Source organism: Pundamilia nyererei, unplaced genomic scaffold (genome assembly GCF_000239375.1).
Source record: "Pundamilia nyererei isolate P.nyererei 1_Seehausen unplaced genomic scaffold, PunNye1.0 scaffold00059, whole genome shotgun sequence".
Lineage (NCBI taxonomy): Eukaryota > Metazoa > Chordata > Actinopteri > Cichliformes > Cichlidae > Pundamilia > Pundamilia nyererei.
Window position 1 is genome coordinate 1,165,476 of NW_005187460.1, and position 22,751 is coordinate 1,188,226.

The window sequence follows — 22,751 nt, forward strand, 5'->3', positions numbered from 1 at the left end:
GATGCTCTGTCACTTATTGCTTTCATTTCCTCCCTCAGAGCGTTTCCATGAGCACGATCAATGGGATAGTGACGGCCTCCATTTGCAGCGACCATTGCCTCGATTTTCTCAAAAAGCTTTTCAACTTGACTGCTGTCCTCCCTGTTACTCACACAGAGGGCATGTTTTCTATTTCCACATTGCTCAAGAATCCACTGCATTTCTGACCACATACTGATTTTGAAGTTGATATTTTGTTTTTCCCATGGATCTTCAGCAGTGAACAGTACGATGGTGTGATTCAAGGCATCCCTGTGGAAAAGTTTCAGGTGCTCGTTTAAAGATGATATGAAGATCTGGGGCAAAAAAAAGCTATGATGAAAGACCAGAAGAAAGGCGTGAGGTCCTGGGGGACACAGATGGACGCTGTTCTGGATTTCTATCTGATCCAGCTTTGGGGTGTTTTCTAGTGGATAGTGCCACCACCAGCCTGGAGTGTCCACCACAGTGACCCGTCTGCCATGCACCTCCTGCTGCCCCGCCACACTCTGGGCAGTTCTTCTGCTGGTGTCAAAAACATTTTGACCCAGTATGATGTTACCGCTCAGACTCTTATTACTGGGCTCTCCTGTTAACTCTCTGCCACCTATCAGCACGATCCTCAACTCTGGAGAGTCGTGACTGTGCCCTGCAACACAGATGCAGCACTGTTTACAAACTGTAAAACTAGAAAAGTGTCTTCATACAGAATTTATGGACACGTTTGTGTAACTGCAAGCACTAGTAAATAAAACTGTGAAAACAATGTGAGTAGATAGCAGTGGTATGTTTGCTTAGCTTGTTGTCCACCAGATTAAAAGCCAAGATGACAGAGGTGTGAAATAAAATGATGTTTTATACATACAGAATAATCTGTAAATGATATCTCTGTTAAGCACTGAGTACTCTACTGAACACTGTGGAATCTAAGCACAATCAGACATGCGACACTGAGAGTCACTTCCCTGTATGCAAAGACACGGCCAGTAACAACTGAGTCTGATTAAAAATGTGCTTCCTTGTTATGTTAACAAATAAATCAAAACAGTCTTATATTCCATTTCTATATACAGGTTTCATGAACAGAATAATATTTACCAGAGCTGGGAACAGCACGCTCATCAGCCATTGTTTAACTAAAGTGAAACAAAGAACAGGAAAGGCAGAACTCAAAGAACCAGTTTTGATCATCTACAAGCTGTTTTCTTAAAGGAGAAATACCAAATATTTACTTTAGAAATGTGGTGATATTCTTTTTAAAATCACTTCAGTCTAAGGAAACAGCTGAGAAATAAAGCCATTGACATCTATCAGTCTGGAAAGACAAATGGAGAAGATTTGGAGCATAAAAGATGTCATAAAAGAACCAGAACAACATTTAAAGAACTGCAGGCCTCACTCACCTCAGTCAATGTCAAAGTTCATGATTCAACAATAAGAAAAAGACTGTGAAAAATGGCGTCCATGGGAGAGCAAAAAGAACACAAAGGTTCGTATCATTCCCCAAGAAATATATTAAATAAAAGAATTTTAAATTGAAATTATACATATTATATATAAACTAATAGTCTATGAACTGATGAGGAAAAAAGGTTCATTTTTTGGAAGTCAAACGTGGTGGTGGTAGTGCAATGGTCTGGTGCTTCTTTGCTGCACAAGGTAGAGGCTGCTTTGCAGATTTCGGCAGTGACTTTTATATATCCTTTATTTATCTGGCTAAAAAGTGTCATTGACATAAAAAAAATGTATTTTTTTTAAAGAAAGATCTGGCCAAGAGGGAAGCAGAAATTGTAAAAATAAATAAATAACAATAAATAGTTTTATAAACATACTTTAAGTGACTAAGAAGGAAAACGTTGATTATAATATAATATAATATAATATAATACAATATATATTAAAATGCAGAATCATAAACATATCTTTATTTTATATATAGCCCCTTCAAAAATCATTTTTACTACAGTCTATTTACCAATAAATTCAATGAATTTATTCAGCACCAAATCACAAGAGCAGTCGCCTCAAGGCGCTTTTTATTTTAAGGCAGACCCTACATACAGAGAAAACCCAAAAATCATATGACCCCCTATTGGCAAGAACTGGCGACAGTAGGAAAAAAAACCTCCCTTTTAACAGGAAGAAACCTCCGTCAGATCCAGGCTCAGGGAGGGGCGTCTGTCTGCTGCGACCGGTTGGGGTGAGAGAAGGAAGACAGAACCAAAAACATGCTGTAGAAGAGATCCAGATATATATTTATACTTCCCCAGTCTATGTACACTAACAGACCAGTTGCCATTTCTTTAATGTGAAGGATGTGGACGTCCTGGAGAGGGAGGAACAGAGGGACGGAGAGCAACACAGGTCATTTACATGAAAGGGGAAAGATATCTAGGCCCCTTAAGTGTACCTCTATCTCCAACTTACAATGCTGTGATTGCGTCCACTCCCCAACTCTCTGAATGGTACTCATGGTCAATCAATGGTACAATCATGAAACTGCCCATTGTTAGACATTGTTAGTTTCACCTATTATGCAAATGTAGTGTTTAAAAGGTTGGGGAAACCTGCAGTCAGCTGAGAGTGAAGAAGTCACTTGGATGAGTATTGAAATGGTTTTTCTGCTGAAAAAGTCCAGGAAAACAGGATCAACTTCTAGGTTTGTAATTTTTGTTTATTCTCTTTAGTGACAGGGTTTTAAATCTGTGCTAATATTAGTGTTTTCTTAGAAAAACTTACTGACAGTGGAACAGTAGGCTGTGAAAGTCTGGGTGAATATAGTTATATAAATAAAGGTAGGAAACTTTGAAGTTAATTTGCCTTCTTTTGGTTGTATGGGTAACAGGTTAGAGTGACGCTCAGTCGGGTCTCAAAAGACTGAATAAGCACAAAATATACCAAAGTGAACTGGTTCCTGACTCAATCATTCTTTCAGGTCATAGACTTGTTTTGCTCTTCCTTATCCAGGTTAAATGAGCTTCAGTAACAGGGTTGCTGATATGTTTTTGGGGAAAAACATTTATTATTCTTCATCTTTAACATATTGATGTGATGAAAAAATGGTGTAACAATATAAAAGACACAATTATAAAATGAATTGTAATTGTTTGACATGAAATATGGTTATCAAGAAGTTGGGATAAAATGTAAAAAAAAAAAATAAAAACAGCTTCTTGATCTATTTTGTATTTTAAATATTTTGGAACCATTTTTTAACAACTAGCTTTTGCTTTTCTCCCAATAAGTGTAATTTACACAAAAAATATATATTTTAATAGCTTTTACGTGGATGGATGGGATATAATTTTGTGAAACGTGAAATGCTCACACTAGAGGGAGCTGTCGTTATTTTACCTCTCCGTTGAAGGCGACGCCACACGCCATCTTTGTTATGGGCGGACTAGGACAGCTGATGACGAAGGCGTTTTCTTCCCTGTGATTGGTGGACTGACGCTATGCCAAAGGTCGTGTATATTTCGCGCTCTTGAGTCACAACCGAACTGGCGCGCTATTGAAACAGCCGCAGTATGTGAAGAAATACGAACCTTTGGTTCGGTTTCGGAGCAGTTCGGAAAATATCCGTGTAACCTTTTAGCACTTTGCCTTCTTATATACTTGTCTGACACGCCGGTAAATGTTTGGAGCACTTCTGGGATCTGTGGGAAGCTTTTAGACTAGCATCTAGCGAAGACAGCTAGCTTGTTGTTTTACAGTAACATATTTCTTTTGGCACCAAACAGACTCACGCGATGATTTTATGTTTAGTTGTTTGTTCAGTCAGTCGTAGACGTGAATGACAAACCTTTGCAGCAAGTTCCGGTTCGGCTTCATCGGTGAGTGTTTCCTTTGTTTACGTAGTTTCTCTCTCTTATGTCGCACAAAACTGGAAGTTCCTGGGCGCCATGTCAGGAATAATATCATTTTACAGCTTAGTTGTTGTTCGCGAACACCATAAGTAACAGACACGTGAGCCTAGTGTTTATCAGCCTTTTCATACTGACAGTGCTTTAGCAAAACTTCTACTTGGCTGTCGTGACATTGACAAAAAGCGCTGACAGAACACTACTTTAAAGAAAAGGAAAGGCTTTGTGTTATCACTTGTAAATACACTTAGTGTTAAAGTAATTATTAATATTTCTGAATGTAAATACCACATGCTTTTTATCACAATGTCAAAACATAATAAACGCTCGTAATCCGCGCAACAAAATAAAAGGAAAACGGCTAAATCATCCAGAACATACCTGAATGCAGATGCATCATATAAGTACAACTAACCTGCACGTAGCTTTATTTTAATTGTTGATTTTCATTTCCCCCCCTTTCTTTCCCCATTGTTATTTTTCCGGGTCCTTTTTTTTTCTTGCCACCAGACTCGCTGCCTGGTGATTGTAGTGAATTTTTCACATTCAGCGACTGATTGCAACTTGTGGTAACTAAAGATTGCCCACTCACGACCAATTTTGATTGCACAGGTTGCCTAGTAGGAGGCAACCTTTTTGCAGTCAGTCTGACTTTGACTGCCTGCCATTACTCGTTTAAGGTTTGCAAATAGTTACATCTAATTTATAAACACTGAGTTATTGTTGGTTATTGTAAATATTGGATATTTACAAAGTTTAACTTTGAGGTCATCATTTGCAGTTAACAAAAGGTTCAAAGATCTCAATATATGTTAATGAAATACTCGGCAAAAATAAAATAAAAACATCAAAAAGTATTGTGATAATATCATGTCTGGTGAGTCCCACCTGTAGCTTGTAGTTATTATTTTCTCTAAAAATGGTAAAGTCACAGAGGAGGAGAGACAGCTCCTTGGCAGGAATCAGTATGAGGGAAAATTAGAAAATGTCAGGTGACAGGATGGCTGGGTCTCTGGGAAAAGGAAAACAGTTAAACTTTCACCTGAATCTCTGATGTGCCTTTGCTGATCTGTTCTTCTGCAGAGTTGTGTGTAACAGTGTTTTATTTATTTCTGCTTTAGGTCTCGTCAGAAAATGGCTGGTGTTGTGGCTATGCCTTCTGTCATTGAGGACTTTGACAGCCAGGTGTGTTATGACACTGATTTGAGCAGCGCATCAAATGCACCAACTATTTTTAACTGCCTTGCATTTTTATCTTTGATTAAATTTGTCTTTCTTTTGCAGCCTTGCAAGAAATCTCGCAAAGATGGTGGCAGTCCTGTTGTCAAAACAATCACCAACTATTTCTCTCCTGTGCCTAAGCCTATGGAGAAACCCTTCTCTCCTCCACGTTCCAACAACATCATGAACTACTTTAGCAAGAGGGCTCCATCCTGTAAAGTGAAAACCAGCTCACCAGAGCAAACTAAAGAAGCAGGGAGGCCTCATTTTGCAGAAAAACACAACAATTCGGAGACGGTGAAACAGCTGTCTCAGAAACGGGGTCGAAAAACCAGCAAAGCTGCAAGGAAACTTGTGGGGGCTGAAGGTGTCAGTTCCACCGAGGAGTCAAGTTGCGTGACTGTACAAGAATCCCATGAAAGCAAAGACCAGGCTGTAGATGCAGTTAAAAGTTTTGGAGTCCTTGGCAGCGATACAGCAGCTCTACTGGCCCAGGTTAGTGCTGAGAGCTGCATTCCTGCAGAAACATCAGAGAAGAATGCCACTAAGATTATCACGGATGAGCAGGCTGAGAAAGATGATGATCAGGAAGATGGTTCTAAATGTGTTGAACTTAAAACAGCACTAAACACTATTGAGTTGTCTCCGATTGTACCATCAAAGTATGAAGCAAAACAGGTTAAAACCACACCACAAAATACCAGGAAGAGGCAGCAACAAGAGGCAAAGCAGTCAGAGGCAGAGGAGAAAGAAGCAGAAACTGAGAACTCGCTCCGTGATGTAAGCACGGAGGTCAATGTTGATGAGTCTTCTCAGTTGAACAGCAGCACAGTAAGAATCTCCTTTGAGGATTTTGTGCGGAGTCAGAATCAGGATGAGGCTGAAGAGGACAGAGAAGATGAAGAAGTAAAAGATGATGACCATAAAATTAAAATTGAGACAAAGGAAACAAACTTGGGTGAGCTGGATATTTCCAAATCTGAAGAAAACACGGTTCCTAAGGAGTCGCCATCATTTCAGGTTTCACCCCGAACTGTCACCATCCAGGCTCAAGTGCACGTCTCACCAAAACAAGAACCAAGCAAAGCAGTGGGAAAGTTGGCTTCCATCTTCAACCGGAGAAAAGGCGGGCGTAGTCCTGCAGAGAGATTCTCACCTTCTCTCGCAGAAGCTGGACACCAGCTTCCTTCTCTGACTACCAAACGGAAATCCAACGTGGTTCTCCAGGAGGAGGATCTAGAGCTGGCAGTGCTCGAGAGCGAATCCACTCCTAAGTACAGTGAAGTCGAGAGGAAGCAGTTCATGGCCGCTTTTAAGCAGCCCACTGCAGACTGCTCCAAATCCAAGCCTGTCAAGAGCCAAAGCAAGCAGAAGCAACCAGAAGAGCAAAGTTTGGATGCTGCTGATAAAGCTGCTGAAGCTGAAACTGAAAATCTGCTGACTGTTGAGCAAACATCTCAACCCTCTCAAGGAAAGAAAGCCACTAAGAAGAAACCAGCAAAAAAGGGGGGAAAGAAAGCTAAAGAGGGAGAGGAGACTGTGAGTGCGTCTCCTGATGCTGCTGCTGAGGAAGAAACGCCAAACATGACTGTTGAGGTCGAGGAGAAAAGGCCAGAGTCTCCCATCACCATATCTCCGTCCATGCCAGCTCTGAGAAGATCCAGACGGGAGGCCGTAGTGCAGAAAACATCTGAAACCACCCCAACAAGTCCTCTCAGAAAAACCAGGAGACAAACTCAAACAAAGTCAAAGGACACTGATGTTACTGCTTTACTTCATCCTGAGGACAGCCCCATAAAGATGTCCACCCCAAAGACCCGCAAGTCCAAATATGGCATCTTTCAATCGGACCTGACGTGCCCGCCTGACGATAAAGAGAGTCCAATCAGGTGACGCATGCTTTTTCTTTAATCTGCCTCCCGATCTTATCCATTTTTAACATAAAAATAAAAATGTGTAATGTTTTTTTTCTTCTTTTTTTTTTTTTTAGGATGAAATTTACGCGATCCAGTAAAAATGTTTCCACATCTAAGGCTGAAGGCATAAATGCGTCTTTGCCTACTAAAGTAAGCATGGCATTTTTTTATTTTGTGACCTTGGGAAAAAATACTAAACCATCATAATTGTGGTGTGAAGATAATTAAACACTTGTTCTAATTCATCCTATTCAGACATCGAGTGAATCTAAGAAGAGAGAACAGGCCAAGAGGTTGGTGCAAAAAGCCAAAGTGATTCAGCAGAATAAAAAAACTTTGGAGGAGAAGAGCTCTCTGAGGCGCTCATCGCGAACTTCCATCAAGAGGAGCTACTGTGAAGATGAGGTAGAGTCAGTGGCAAGCGAGGAAGATGAAGTGTGTGTTAAGATGAGGCTATGAGTGAGTAGTGTTGTGTGACTGTGTAAACAAGAACTAAGGCAGACTGGTCTCAGATTACTGAGACTACAAAATCGAACGTAACTAATACACACGTGTGTTAATACACACTAAACTACACATTTATTTCTCAGTCATGTTGTGGATGTTTACTCAGTTTGTCCTTAAGGGTCTTCATAAGACATTACTTGGAGAACATTTACATGTGAGGTTTCGATGTCGATTGCAAGTTACTTTAAGATCATCTTTATTGTCACTGACATGAACAATGGAAGATATTTTGACAGCATAAATGTAAAATGTAAACATTTACATACAGTATAGTGCATAATTGAGTGCTCTAGTGCAGATAAAGGTGGGGATGGATCGTCAGTTCTTCATTCAAGACACATTTCACTGTGGTAGAGGTTTCAGAGGGGTCGTTATTTCAAACCTATGCCATAACTTTCCACCTGAAACAAATCCTCAGTCATTAGTCACCACTGACCCAGATGTTTTTAAAATCTGGGTTTAAAAATCTGAACAGTTATCAGTCTTAATGCATCAGGCCTAAATATTACCTCGCTGTCGCCCTCATGAGTCTTTCTGGAGTAAAACTTAAAATACAACACCATAAAAAAGGCTCTCTGTGTTTTTGTTTGGTTGTGTTTGTCAGGATTCTGTCATCTGCGTTGATGACCAGACTGCCTCTCCTCTCAAAGAACCTGAAAAGATGAAAACCCAGAAGCCTTTACGCAGTCTGAATGATGTTTTGGGCAAAGCCGCCCCACCTGGCAAAGCCTCTTCGGGTAGTTTTTATAGTTTCCTCTTAACTAAAACTGTGATTTATTGATTTATTTTGTAATATCTTCTAACAGATATGTGTTTCCTTTGTTTAAGGCTCCAGAGTGGGCTCACACAGCCAAGACAAGACTGCTCGCAAGGTGTCAGCCGTGATCTCCATCTTTGATGACAGCAGCCGCGAGGGCTCGGAGAACTCGCAGGATGATGAGCATTTCAGGGCGCGCAGAGAGTTCCTGAAGAGCGGTTTGCCCGAGTCCTTTAAAAAACAGATGGCCAAGACTGCTGCCACGAAGGAGGCATACTCTGCCTCCTGTTCCTCCTTTCAGCTAGTGACACACACCAGGCAACCACCAAACGGTAAGCAGATTCATATTCAGTAGTCGAATATCATGTTGGAGTTTTAAGGCAAAGCCTAATTTCTGTGCACACCGACAGATTGCTCTCTCTGGAGTCTGCCATGGCCCGAGTCCTCATTACTGTGTCAGCTAAAAGAGCTTTGGAGGCAAACATCCAAACCTCTGCCAGCAGTCAGCGGCTCGCTTTGTGTGAAGACTGCACCAGCCTGTCGGAGCTTTTGTAAAAGGGTACGCTGTTTTAATAACCTGATCCTCAACACCCATCACTTAATATCCAGCTTTAATCCCTCCCACCTAAAGGCACATGTATAATAACAATGTTATATTTTTAAAAAAGGATGAGTTTATATGAAAATGCAAGCTTAAAACCCCCTTTTGGCTGTATTGTACTGGGATAAATAAAGAGTGGACTTGTTTTGGTTGCAGGGTTCAGGCTGGAGACCTGAGATCTCTGAAAGTGTTCGTCAGCTTCTAGTTGAGGAGTTCAGCACCAGCAACCCTCAGTTCCCTGCACAGATGTTCATCGCTCACTTCCTGAAGAAACGCGCTGACCATCAGAAGCAGTTTACACACTCAGGTCAGTGTCTATAAGCAGATAAGTGCAAGGACACGTGTTAAACTGCAGTAGCTGTGTGTTTTAGGGTTTAATGACAGTCTGTTTAGTCCTTTTGACTGTAATTAATGTTCGCCTTGTTTGAGTGAAAATGGGACAAATGTGCTTGTCTTGAATTATCCTGAACAAATACTGAATTTTCCTTTCTCAGAAGAAGAGGCTGTGACCAGAGATGCAGCTGAACCAGCGGGAGGGAAGAGGAAAAGAACGAGTGAAGGAGAAAATACGGCAAAGGTGGCTAAAAAGCGGCGATCCAACCATTCAGAGGAGAACGTCTCCACAGCAGAGCCAACGAAGCGTGGAGGCCGTACAAGACGATCTCAGAGATCCAGGCGAGGAGAGGAGGAAGAGGCGACAGAGAAAACCAAGCCTCCACTCCATCCTGCTCCCATCCCACCTGACGATGACAGCGTGTGCATAGTAGAGGACTTGCTTTCAGGAGAGGACACTGGGAATAAAGGTGTGGTAGCTTTTCTATGTGTGTGTTCTGAATCACTGCTGTTACCTTAAAGAAGTCTGTAGTTCTTCTCAGTATATATCAGTATTTATCTGCTTTTGAGATGAAGTTTGTTTTACAGCCTGTTCTCTGCTGCCCCCAACTGGCCAAAAAAAGAAAAACAGTAATTGCAACTATAAATCCTCAGATTAAAATCTGAAACTCAGTCTGGTGTATTCTTTGTTTTGTTTTTTCCTACAGATGTGGTGAAGGAGGACGTGCTCTGGACTGACAAATATCTACCACAACACTCCAGTGACATCATAGGCAACACCGCCTCAGTGAGGAGGCTGCACAGGTGAGGAAATGCAGATGTAGATGACTCGTTTTTATAATGCTGTGCCTCTCATTTAAAAAAAACAAATCTGCACTGTATGGAGATCAAATACTGACTGTATATATTCTTTTTCGGCTAGCTGGCTGAAGGAATGGAAACTCCGTGCTGACAGAGAAGAAAGAAAAAAGCAGAAGGAGAAGAAAAAAGAGGACGGCAGCTATGGTGAGAGATAAGAACAACAATAAAAATCTTAACTACTACTTTTAGCTCTTTTAACTCTATTGATTTTTTTTAAATCCCCAGACTCAGACTGGGACGGTGGAGAGGACGACTCCCAGGATGGAGAGGACATGTTGTGTAACACAGTGCTGATCACAGGTCCCACTGGAGTAGGAAAGACTGCTGCAGTGTATGCTTGTGCCCAGGAGCTGGGCTTCAAGGTACAGACGTGTCACGTGACTCTGATGCGATGCGTTTGCTCAATGGATACCTGGATAACTTAAGTTCCTATATTGTCTCTTCAGGTGTTTGAGGTGAATGCTTCATCGCAGCGAAGTGGTCGTCTTATTCTGTCCCAGCTGAAAGAAGCCACTCAGTCACATCAGGTGGATAGTCAGGGGGTCAATGCCCACAAACCCACATACTTCAACAGCTATGGCACAAGCAGCAGCACCGGCTCTCTCAGACCTGGATCTTCTCCAAGTATGTGAAAATATCACTCTCTTGTTTTTTAAAATTTTACATTCTGCACAATCTGCATGAGAATATTACAAGATGACTCTCTGATCGTCTTTCAGGAAAGCTGAACTCCCCTCGCAGGGTGGTTTCCTCCCCCAGGAAACCGCAGTCGCCCAGAGGTGTTAAAAAAGGAAGCCTGACTCCAGTTTCTTTAGCTAAATTCTTTAAAACAGCGGCGTCCAGCACCAAGGAGCCACAAAACACTACAAAAGGTAAGCAGATGGGTACATTTTAATCTTCTTTGATGATAAAACCTGCATGAAGGGTTTTAATTGGGGACTTTATTTTTTCATTTCTTCTTCCAGCTGCTTCCAAGAAAGTTGGGAAAGCAAATGAGGCTGTCCTTCCTGTGAAATCACCACCAGCTCCCAAAGAGAAGGGCAGCGAAGAACAGAGCAAGAAGACGGCAACGTCGCTCATCCTGTTTGAAGAAGTGGATGTTATATTTGACGAGGACTCTGGATTTCTAGCTGCCATCAAGACGTTCATGACGACGACTAAGAGGCCAGTCGTCCTCACGACCAGCGGTTAGTCTTTCAGTGTGGCCTGTGCTAACGGTGTGTTTATCCACTGTTTGCATATTGAGTTTAAATGATGTTTGTTTTTGTAGATCCGGCTTTCAGCAGCATGTTTGATGGAACCTTTGAGGAGATACATTTCAAGGCCCCATCTCTGGTGAGTGGAGGGTTGTTCGGCTTGATTGTGTCGGCTCTGATGGAGTCATTCAGCCCAGCATTCATGTTTGGTTTTTTTGTTTGTTTGTTTTTTTCCTGCTACAGTTGAACGTGAGCAGTTACCTGCAGCTGCTGTGTTTGGCTGAGGACATGAGGACGGACCCCGCGGACATCCGGTCTCTGCTCAGACTCAACGGCTGCGACATCAGGCAGAGTTTGCTGCAGCTGCAGTTCTGGACTCGCAGTGCAGGCGGCCGCCACGGGGCAAGGCCTTTAGTGCCGACGGGCAAAAATGGTAAGAAGATGATCAGGGAGAGTTTGAGCTTTTAATACCTTCTGTTTTTGCATAATAAAATAATTTTCTGTAGCTGTGACTCGCTCTAAAAGTGTTTTCACCCTCATTTTATTAGAAACTGAAGTAAAGCCAGAAGCTGAAGAGGCAGCAGACAAATCCACCCTGCCTCCCTGTGACACTGGCTGCACTGAGAGCAAGCTGGGCCTGCTCAATAATGGACAAGAGAGAGACGTTTTGGAGCTGCTCAAGGTAAATTGTTCATTTACCACGCAGAGTGCATAACAGGCAGTCACGTCTATTAATGGATCGTGGCTCTGGTACTCAGGCAACAATTCCTGTCACTGCAGGGGCACCGGAAGTTTACTCACCGTACCTTCAGGCTGCTCATTCTTTCAAGTTAATTTTAGATGTATGGAAATACACTATCAAATAAAAGCACATTAACTGTGCACATTAGTTTGCAACTAAAGTGTGAAGCAGAACAGAAATGTCAGACTTTTAATTGTATTACACACATTTTGTAGCTTTTCCTGCTGATAAAGAGCTCCCTGTGGCCATTCATCCTGCATTAAAGTAATGAGATAATAGATTTCTATAAGTTTACACATTTACTTCTTAAAATTTAAGCCCAAAGAGTCGCAGTGACAGATTTCTTTCTGTTGAAATGCAGATTACTCAGGGATTAAATGTGCAGTTAAACCTCTGTACACTGACAGAAAGGCAGTTTCAAACTTTAATCTTACTCAAATCAGTTTGACACCCCTGATCTGTAGTGTGGACTTAGTCAATATTATTAAAATCTCATACAGGTAATTTGGCTGCAGTGACAAACAGAAACATGAATTAACTAGTAGTAGGTTGGACATCGTTCTGTGATCTAACATTAAATTACACCAAAGGAATCTCTGATTCCAGTAGGGAAAAATGTTTTTGTGAAATCAAGGAGTGGACGATATAGGAAGAAACGCGGACTGTCGTATCGATGCTTGCAGGACGCTGCAGTTAAAAGTGTCAGTAAATAAAAATCCTTCATCCTTCTTTTCCAATAAGCTGCTCTCAGTGATGACACACTCCCTAAGTAACATAACCTTAAAACCCTCCAGGAGATGCAGAATATTTTCACGTAATAAAACAGAAAAATATATTTCTACCTGACATGTTGTGCCTTGTAACCAGCTACCACATAACCACATCAATAATTTCCATCCCCTGTTTGCTCCTCCTCTCATATGGAGTGCCGAAAGTGAGAGCACCTTGCAACGCTTGAAGTCCTTTGTTTACATTTGGGTCACACATCACCAGCTCCTCGTATCACCTCCACGATTGATAATTTCACTCAGGAAATCATCAATCGTGACAATAAGGAGAATGATGTGCTGTGTTTAAAGGGGTGAAAATTGTATTTTGAAGAGTAGTATTGGACGCTTATATGGCCCCACACTTTGAATAATGTCTGGCTTTAACAGGAGGAAAAAGTAGACACAGTTTGTTGGTTTGAAAGTTCAAATGCTGTTATAGTCCTGCAGGACTCGCACAGCACTTTGAGCTGAGCTGAGTTAAGCGTGTCCAGTATGACTGAATGTGTGTTGTTTCTGCAGAGCCACAGTCTGGTGGAGGAGCCCAGTTGTTGTGAGCTGCTGACGGACTGCAAACGACGTGGAGTCGACTTGCTCTACTCGAACATGGAGCTCCTTTTACCTCTGCCGCTCACACATCTGACTACCTCTACCCGCAGCCCAGAGCAGTGCGCTTCTGTATCGCAAGACCAGCCTTCTGCCAGTCCGAAAGAGCAACCGTCATCCACGCTGCTATCGACAGAGTCAGCTGATTGCTCAGACAGCAACAGTCCAGTCAAAATGTCTAACAGGATGAGGAAGAACAAGAGGAGACACCATCTACCTGACCAAGCTGGAGCTAACTCTGACTCAGACTCAGAAGATAGATTTCTTTCTCTCTGTAAGCCTCAGAACGCTCCTCAGGCCAAAGAGAAATTCAAAGCTTCAGAAAGGGCTAAAAGGAAGCCGCTGACTCCTGAGGAGCGCTTAAAAAGCCTCCCAGTGTCACAGTGTCTGGAATCAATAGCAGACTTTTTAGACAGCATGTCCTACATGGACTCGTTGCTCGACAGGGCTGACAGTCACAGAGGTCTGTCATCTGTAAGTGTGGTCATAAAAGATGGGATGACAGACGAGTCAAGTGTGGAGGCTGAAAGAGGGAGCTCGATGACAGCAACTGGCCTGGAGATCCAGGCGGCGGTCGAGGCTCTGAGCTTCCGCAAGTTCCGGGTATCAGCAGAGGAGGCTTTGGAGAGAACACGACAGCTGGAAGGGGAGCTGGCCAAAGAGGCTGCAGCAGAGCTCAGCCTCCCCGTGGCTGCTCATCGGGAATGTTTCAGCTTCACACAGGACGGGCCCTCAGAGCCACAGTGAGTTTGGACCCCGAGAAAATGCCACGTTGCCCAACAAACGTGTAAAAGTAGTTTCAATGGTTTTAGCTGACGTTGATGTCTGGTGTTGCTTTCCAGGTTGGTCGAGCGGAGGAGAGAAGTGATGGAGAGTCTGATGCTGAAAGGAGTGTTTGGTACACTTGGCAACAGTCCACCAGCTGCTCTGGACTATTTACCAATCATGCGCTGCATCTGCAGATCCGAGAAGCTTAAGGAGCAAGGCAAAGTTAAGCGAAGGTGAGGACAGAATTGCTGCTCCTTCAGCCGGTCAGCGGTGGCGGGTTTGGATTTGAACCGTTGTCAGGATGTGGTAAAGATGACGGCGGTGGTAGTGAGGTTTCATTTTGTCACATTTGAATATGAGGCTACAAATAAATAAAATAAAACGTGGTGCATTAATGCAAGTCATTTATATGAGTCCACAGATAATGCTGAGCTGTTTATTTTCCGCCTCCTCCAGGTTTCTGCACTACCTCGACGCGATCCACTTGGGTCTCGAAAAAAGGACTCTACAGCTGCTCGCTGAAGATTTCCCCTAAAACAACAAAGACGACCAGACTGGACTCCACAGTCACACACAGGCCCTCAATAAGTACTCTCTGGCTCTCAGAAGGACTGGTGTACAGATCTAAATAAGTGTGTGTCATCCTCTGAGATGGTGACAGAGCACACGGTCAGAGGCGTGTGAGCACAGAGGACCGCTTCCACATTGGTACCAACATAGAGGCGACTGAATAGTAAAGATTTAATCTGAGCTAAAGGACGGACAACTAACTAACCTCACTTGTGTCATCTTTTGGTGCTCTAAAAACTAAAATTTTACAATTTTGTCATCTTTATATTTTTGTACAGTAGTGCTCTATAGGGATGCGTATCGGTGGTTTTTATTTTGCAAAGTGCTGTTTTTATGAAGTAAAAAAATGTTTCTTCTTCTTCTTACTAAGCCCCTGGGGTCCCTCGTGTGTGGGTGTGTGCAAAATATAATTTGTAAGTTACTGAATTGAAGTGCACATGCATGTCTGGCAGCTTCAGATGTCTGCAGCCAGCACATCTTTCTGCACAATAACTTACAATTAAAGGAATTAAAAGAAACAAAAACAAAAAAAAACGACTTCACGGGCTCCATGCTTTACACCACATGTAAGAGATTAACATGTAAAATAAATCTTGCTTCTGTATTTGTGTAAATTGTCACTGATTTATTTCTTTTATTATTATTTTGGTTCATACAGTTAATAAAGACGTGCAGCTCTTGATCTAAAGCTTACTGTGACATCATCAGTCATTTTGCTGTCTTTAATGCTTTAAATATGGACACTTTCTTCACCACAGTGGGGATTTCCTTACACAGCAATAAACGTTTATCATCCAAACAAGCCTAATGGTGTCATAAATCTGCTAAATTTAACAGGCTTCCGTGTAAATTGGCAGCGCGCTCGCATCTGCGCGGCGGGCAGACCGGTTTGTGGTTAGTTTCCTCTTTACCTTCATCACACAGAGCAGCAGGGGTGCTCTGTGCACAAAGGTGCATTGTTTTTAAAAAAAAAAAAAAAAAATCAAAGGGAGCACCCTCTGTGACAAGCTCGCAGCTGGACGCGCTCCAGAGGGAGGAGGGTGGAGGTCCGCTTCGCGTTGAGGCATCCAAAACTCTTCTGTCGCAAGTTCCACTTTTTCTTTCTTTTTAAATTTTTTTTCTTAGTCGCCTTTTGTTGTTTGTCGCACCATGTGACCGCCACGCTCAAGTTCAACCGCGGGATCCATCAGTGTATGAGCCTGACTGTGCAGAGAAATGGCAAACCGTGAGCGGAACAAAAAGATTTTACTGGAACTGGTGAAACAGTCAGACAACAGCCGGTGCGCTGACTGCGGCGAGCCCGGTAAGCAAATATATAAACGTTGGTACGTTTGTTATCGAAATAAAGTGAGGCGCGGATCCGAATTTGATGTGCGGGTACTACTCAGAGGCCTCGAGATGTTCAGATTTGATTTATTTTCATGCAGTTTAACCGGTTTGTTAATGTTATTTATGAGGCTTGAAAAGACTGTTGCTCTGCGTGAACGCGTGCACCCTGAAGCATGTCCGTCACGGCTAAAGCTTCTTGGTGATGGGCTGACATTGAGGGGCTGAAAAGGGTTTCCTGTTTTTGAACTTGAAAACTTAATACTTTAAAACTCAAAAGTCACTTTCCCGGGCATAGATGAGGCCTAATTGTCAACTAAACATTTACAGATTTAAGTGGAAATCTTAAATGATTAATTCGATTTTTTATATGTTCTTAACCTGCTAATAGAGTGGCGGGAAGAAGTATTTATCTGAGTCATGTCTCTTCTTCTCACCTCTCCCAGAACCGGACTGGGCCTCCTACAAGTTGGGAATTTTTGTGTGTCTGAACTGCTCCGGGATCCACCGCAGCCTGTCCAGCCATGTCAAATCTATCAGGCTGGACTTCTGGGAGGACAAACTAGTAGAGGTGATCACTGTTTTTGTTTCAGTCACCCACCTCTATTTGTGCTGTATCAGACTGTGTGTGTGTGTAATCCTAATGTGTGTGTGTGTGTGTTTATTCTGGGGGGTGGAAGTTCATGGAATCCAATGGCAATGCCAGGGCCCAGGCTCAATATGAGAAAGCTGTTCCACCGTACTACTATCGACCCCAGCGGGAAGACTGCAAGTAGGTCTTTTCCAGGATGATGATATTTACCAGCCTCTGTCGCCATGGCAGAATCCTTTATGTGTAATACCAGACTGCTGACAAGGCAGAGCCACAAAGTAGAGAAGTGAGAGCTTCTGGCTGTAGAAGAGAAATATAGATGAATTTCTGCTTCTAAATCAAGCTTCAATGATTCAGGTTTTTGTAAGAACACATTGCTATTGAACTGTGAATACTTTTATATTTTCACTTTGATCCACAGTATCCTCAGGGAGCAGTGGATCCGTGCTAAATACGAGAGGAAGGAGTTCACAGGAGAGACCAAGTATCCACCGCTGCCATACACCACAGGTGACTTTTTTAACGATTTACTTATGAACTCTTTGGGGCTCACATTCTTGTCAGTATCGGGGTAAAGGAAAACCTGTTCTTTGCATGCAGAACTGTGCCAGAAAAACCCGTTCTTTGCACAATGAACCATCCAGGAAGTGAAATCTAGCCACTGTCTCTTTGAGCAACCAGAAGGTTTTCATTTTAAGTGAAACCTTTTTTCTTATTCCCCTGTGACTCTCTTGGATTCATACTAGGGTTCTATGAAGGAATACTGTTGAAGAAAGGCAAAGACAACACACAGTTTCTGAAGAGAAAGTTCGTGCTGTCGGAGAGAGAATTCACCCTGAGCTACTACAACAAAGAAGATGTGAGTTCCCTGCAGCTTTGACACAGTTACACCACCCGCTAGAACATGAATCACCAAGAGCGATGACCCTTAAATACTGCATAATGTGTAGTTATTATGGCGTAATCATTGCTTGTGTTGAAGAAATTAGATCTTGTATCTAAGCTCTTTGTTTATCTTTTGCACACACAGCTTCAAATGTTTCTTCAAAGATCTATTGTAAGCAGAAAAGCCACCTTAGAATCAGTCAGTCAGTTTCCTATAGCTTCACATACACCAGCAACTATAAAGGCAACGGTCACCATTTACCGGAGGAAATTCAGCTAATTTGGTTTTAGTTTTACCGCTAAAGGTCAAACAAGGAGATTTTTGGTACTCGTCCACAGATGCTTATCAGATTATCAGGTTATTACCATAATCAGCCGTCTGCCATGGCCAGCTGAGGTGAAAGGAGGGAAATGGGATAAAAGACACACTGTGGAAGCAATAGTCTTATCTTAGGATTTATTTGACTAATTTCACTTCGATATATGGTGGATGTTTCCATCTGAAATTCATAAACTTGGATGATTTTTATTGCAGAAAATCAGGGTAATAACTGGCTCACAACAAGATAACGGCAGCAATAATAAGAAGTTGCACACATGAAGTGTCCCTTACACATTACGGGGCCTTATCTATATTATTTGCATCTGCATTGAATCCATGTGGAGCCTATGACATAAGCCTATTCAACTGGTCAACGCCACAGATAAACCTGAGCAGCTGTGATAATGGCGACATGCTGTTACATTTCTAGAGAGGAGCGTGTCCGGTTAAGACGTAGAGTTTCAGAAGAGTTTTAATGCAATTCGTTTCACTATAGCTCTCATAAACGTAAAAGAAAGTTAAAAAAGAACTAGAGGAAAAGTGAGAAGATCACTAAAGTAATTTGGATTCATCCTCTGGGCATCATGAATGTCTGTGCTCCAACTGATGCTGAGCAGTTTCGATCTAAGTGACATTGAGCCAGTTTTTCCAGCAACAACAGCTGTATAAACTGGATGCCTTCCTGTTATGCCTCCCTCTGGGCTTCAACCAGGGATCCTTCACTTTTTATGCGCCTGTGGTAATCACCACTTGCAGCCAGCATGGCTCAGACAAGTGTAAAAACAGCAGCACAAAGCCTCCAAATCTGAACTGCCCTTGTGTATTTGTTACAGGAGACTAAAGGCCCCAAAGCTGTAATATCCATCAAGGACCTGAACGCCACCTTTCAGCCAGAGAAGATCGGCCATCCTAACGGACTGCAGATCACCTACCAAGACGGGGATCACACCAGGAACCTCTACGTTTATCATGAGCGTTCTGAAGTCAGTCGACATGATCGTCTATAGCATCAATATTAACACCTGGTAGGTCTCATATACTTGTTTTGAGGTTCTAATAGAATCTCAAAGTTTTTGTTTTTGCTTTACTTCAGGAAATAGTCACATGGTACAACGCGATTCGAGCCGCTCGCTATGCGTACTTGAAGACGGCCTACCCGACAGGAAGCGATGAAGAAGTAAGTGTCAAACTATTTCATTTTAAGCCAGCTGTATGTCAGTTTTTAGCTTGTATATTTTAGTATTTGACATGTTTACTGTCTTGTGTCTTCATCAGCTGTTACCAATGATAACAAGAAACTACCTCAAAGAGGGTTACATGGAAAAGACGGGGCCTACGGTGAGCTCACTGAAGTCACTCGAGCGTCATTTGCACACCTATATTATTTCTCTTTTACTTTGATTTTTACTCACACTCACCAGCAAAGTTGTTTGTGACTACATTATGTGTGATCAGTACATCTGAATGTGTTTCTGTTCCTCTTTTAGACTCTGACTCACATGTGCGTGCAGCTCGAATCTTTTTTCTTTTTTAAGAATCAGTTTGTGCGATAGGAGGTTTTGAGGAAATGAAGTCTGATGAGCACATTTTTCAAATGCACATTTTATTTTTTAAATCAAATGCTTTTTATTTTATTTTGTATGCAGCAAACAGAGTCATTCAAAAGGAGGTGGTTCATTTTAGACTCTCAAAACAGGAAGTTGCTCTACTTCAAAGGCCATCTGGTGAGGACACTACCTCTTTTTTCCATCTCACTCTAACCCCACACTGTACACCTATGAAGTATGTGAGTCATGTGCTTTTTCTTGTTGTAGGATGCAGAGGAGCTAGGGGCCATTTTTATCGGCACAGAGTGCAAAGGTTACTCGGTTAAGGAGTGTGTCCCGCTGAACGCCCGGGGAAACAAGTGGAAGTGCGGATTGATGGTGGAAACGCCCGAGCGACAGTTCGTCTTCATGTGCGAGCAGGAGAGGGACCAGAGGGAGTGGCTGGAAGCGCTCAGGAAGGTTTTGTCCAGACCCATGTCACCCCAGGATTATACCAGTAAGCAAGACTTCAGTGTGCTTTAAATATGCTGGTGCCCAATTTTCCATATTATTTTTCTTTGTATTCAAAGGAAAACTTGAACTCCATTAACTAAATACTGTACATGGCCACTATTTAATCCTCCACAGGCACAACCCATAACCATCACCCCATTTTACAGAAACGTTTGGACACTGTGGAAATTATCAGTAAAAGCAGAATGACATATTTTGCACAAATTTAAAATCTTATCTCTTATCTATGATGTTGAAACTGGGAAAATGTGTTGGGTTTTGCTCATTTTGAATTTAATGGCAGGAGCACATTTTAAAAAAAGTTGGGCGAGGGGGATTAAATAACTTGAAAAGTTGTGTAATGCTGTAAAACAAACATCTGATGGAGAGTGATGACAGTAAATAGTTTAAAATACTATTTATTGTCTATTTAATCCATTACTGACCATTTAATCCAGGGGTGGGCAACTCCAGGCCTCGAGGGCCGGAGTCCTGCAGGTTTTAGATCTCACCTTGGGTCAACACACCTGAATCACATGATTAGTTCATTATCAGGCCTCTGGAGAACTTCAAGACATTTTGAGGAGCTAATTTAGCCATTTAAAATCAGCTGTGTTGGTTCAAGGACACATCTAAAACCTGCAGGACACCGGCCCTCGAGGCCTGGAATTGCACACCGCTGATTTAATCCATCATTGGGATTGTTTCCAGTCCCTATAAGGCAGGGGTGGACAACTCCAGGCCTCGAGGGCCAGTGTGGCTGAAAACCTATATTGCATGACAATTATCTTTAGGTCCAGTCATGATTCTGGTCGCGCTTTATGGTTTTCTCACTGCTGCGCACAAAAATGCAATTTTGCCTTTTTCCTTTTACTTTGTGAAGAAAAAAAATTTTATACTTCAGGAACATTGCCACCTTCTCTGGACCTTAGTTTTTTAAGGCATCACTCACCCAGGCCTAGAGACCCATTGGCCAACCAATGGGTCTCTAGGGAAAAATGTGTATCCCCTCCCTGATTGGCGAGTAGTTGCTAGGTGACACACTCACAATGAAGGATCTGCACTAAAAATCTCTTCATGATTGTTCTGGTTGCTAGCACATGGACTTGCAGGGATGACATTTTGTTTGATAAGTGTTGCTAACTACTGGCTGAGCTGCAGTGAAACTTAAAAAAGTGCAACACAAACTGGAAATGGAGAACTTTCACTTTCAAAAATTCCAGCTTTACTGCTTCAACCAGTTCCATTACAGTAGTGCAACCTTTACTCTGAAGGTGAAGGGTCTCCGTTCAAAAGCTTGCATCTCTGATGGTATGGAGGCACATCAGTGTCCATGGAATTGGTAGCTTGCGCATCTAGAAAGGCAGCATTAATGCTGAAAATACATACAGGTTTTAGAGCAGGGGTGGGGGAACTCCAGGCCTAAATGGCCAGTGTCCTGCAGGCTTTAGATATCACCCTGGTCAACACACCTGACCACCCTTGAGGCCTGGATTTCCCCCACCCCTGTTTTAGTGCAACACATGCTCCCATCCAGTATGCTAAACCACATACTGCTCAGTTTAAAGATTCATTATCTATTGTGTTCTACTGTGAATAAAATATGTGTTTAAGTTGATATTTCCAAATCATTTGAATCTGTTTTTATTTATATTTCACACAGCACACTCCCATCTACTTTTTTAACTAGGGTTATATTTGGTTTCAATGAAGGAACCTTGACATGTATTTACTTAAGATATAGTGTGCAGCAGCAAGACACATGCTGTCTGTAGCTGTTTCTGTCTGTCCGAGAAGAGGCAGAGAGAAAAAAAGCATCTTGTGTTATCACAGTTACAGTATGTATTTTTGGCCTTGTTTAGCACATTCAGATATGGTGTTGGTACGTTTTTAGGTAATATTTTAAGCCCTTAGTTGGCATGCTTATCCTCTAAATGTGCAAAAGCAAAGTGCCTCAAGCAATCTGGCCTCCCTGCTACAGCTTTAATATACATATGTAATCATTTATAGAAAGCTGTAGTAGCTGATCGTTAGTGTGTTAAGCTCTAATGATATTCTTTCTCATTCCAGCTGAAGCCGTCATGAAGTATAAGCGATGATCGATGAAGCTGCGAGCGAGAGAACAGACCTGCTGTCGGCTGCACTGACTCTCAGTACTGACTGATTCATGCTGTGCAGAGCATTAAAGGGCTTCAGTACGCTCACTTCAACTGACACTGTTTCTAATGCTAAAATAAGGCCTCACATGTGTTTATCATTATACATAAAATGCATTCTGCTGTTAAACACCTGATCAGCATTGATATATCACTGGGTACACCCATGCTGTATATGAATGTATTTCTAAATTTTAATAAATTTATTTTGGATATTTAACGAGTGGATACATTTATATTTGAAAGTGAAGATGCTACATGACACTATGGCCACAAAATAAATGTCTTTTTTTTGAATGGTGTCTTTTTTGCAAGGTTTTTTTTTCCATGTGCAGACAAATTGCAAACACTTATTAGAAATGGTGCTAATGAATCAAGATTATGTCACAATATCACAGCTTTTTAAATCAATGCCATTTTGGTGTTTGCTCTTTCTTGTTCCTCAATTATTTTTTATTTATTTATTTTTTAACTGAAAATTTTCTCATGCTGCCTTTAGGGGTCGCCAAAGCGGACCATCTGCATCCATCTCTGTCACACCAACTATGTGCATGTCTTCCTTCACTACATCCATCCAATGAAAATTTGAACATGAGCTCGAAAACAAAATAACGTTTATAAAACATTATTTGACTTGATGCTTCCATAAACACCCTGAATGTGGAAGAACATGGATGGATGGAAAACCTCAGCACTGATATAACA

The 22,751-nt window shown here is 42.0% G+C and overlaps 2 protein-coding genes across 3 annotated transcripts; both read left to right on the forward strand.

Annotated features, from left to right (window-relative positions):
• Positions 1 to 3,494: 3,494 nt before the first annotated feature.
• Positions 3,495 to 15,513, forward strand: atad5a (ATPase family AAA domain containing 5a). 2 transcript variants are annotated; one of them, XM_005734549.2, is made up of 22 exons: positions 3,495 to 3,851; positions 5,003 to 5,066; positions 5,166 to 6,991; positions 7,093 to 7,168; positions 7,274 to 7,423; positions 8,130 to 8,262; positions 8,354 to 8,614; positions 8,693 to 8,841; positions 9,040 to 9,190; positions 9,378 to 9,686; positions 9,924 to 10,020; positions 10,139 to 10,221; positions 10,303 to 10,439; positions 10,524 to 10,701; positions 10,797 to 10,949; positions 11,043 to 11,264; positions 11,348 to 11,412; positions 11,517 to 11,706; positions 11,822 to 11,955; positions 13,305 to 14,131; positions 14,231 to 14,389; positions 14,613 to 15,513. In XM_005734549.2, the coding sequence occupies exons 2-22, from the start codon at positions 5,016 to 5,018 to the stop codon at positions 14,689 to 14,691; spliced, it is 5,430 nt and encodes a 1,809-aa protein (XP_005734606.1). In that variant the 5' UTR covers positions 3,495 to 3,851; positions 5,003 to 5,015; the 3' UTR covers positions 14,692 to 15,513. The 2 variants fall into 2 exon arrangements, with proteins under 2 accessions (XP_005734606.1, XP_005734607.1); XM_005734550.2 differs by having other exon boundaries at positions 9,381 to 9,686.
• An 80-nt stretch (positions 15,514 to 15,593) lies between these two features.
• adap2 (ArfGAP with dual PH domains 2) lies at positions 15,594 to 22,332 on the forward strand. Its single transcript, XM_005734551.2, has 11 exons — positions 15,594 to 16,029; positions 16,499 to 16,623; positions 16,733 to 16,824; positions 17,066 to 17,154; positions 17,391 to 17,503; positions 18,685 to 18,834; positions 18,945 to 19,028; positions 19,127 to 19,189; positions 19,498 to 19,575; positions 19,666 to 19,894; positions 21,961 to 22,332. The coding sequence occupies exons 1-11, from the start codon at positions 15,942 to 15,944 to the stop codon at positions 21,987 to 21,989; spliced, it is 1,140 nt and encodes a 379-aa protein (XP_005734608.1). The 5' UTR covers positions 15,594 to 15,941; the 3' UTR covers positions 21,990 to 22,332.
• The last annotated feature ends 419 nt before the right edge of the window (positions 22,333 to 22,751 follow it).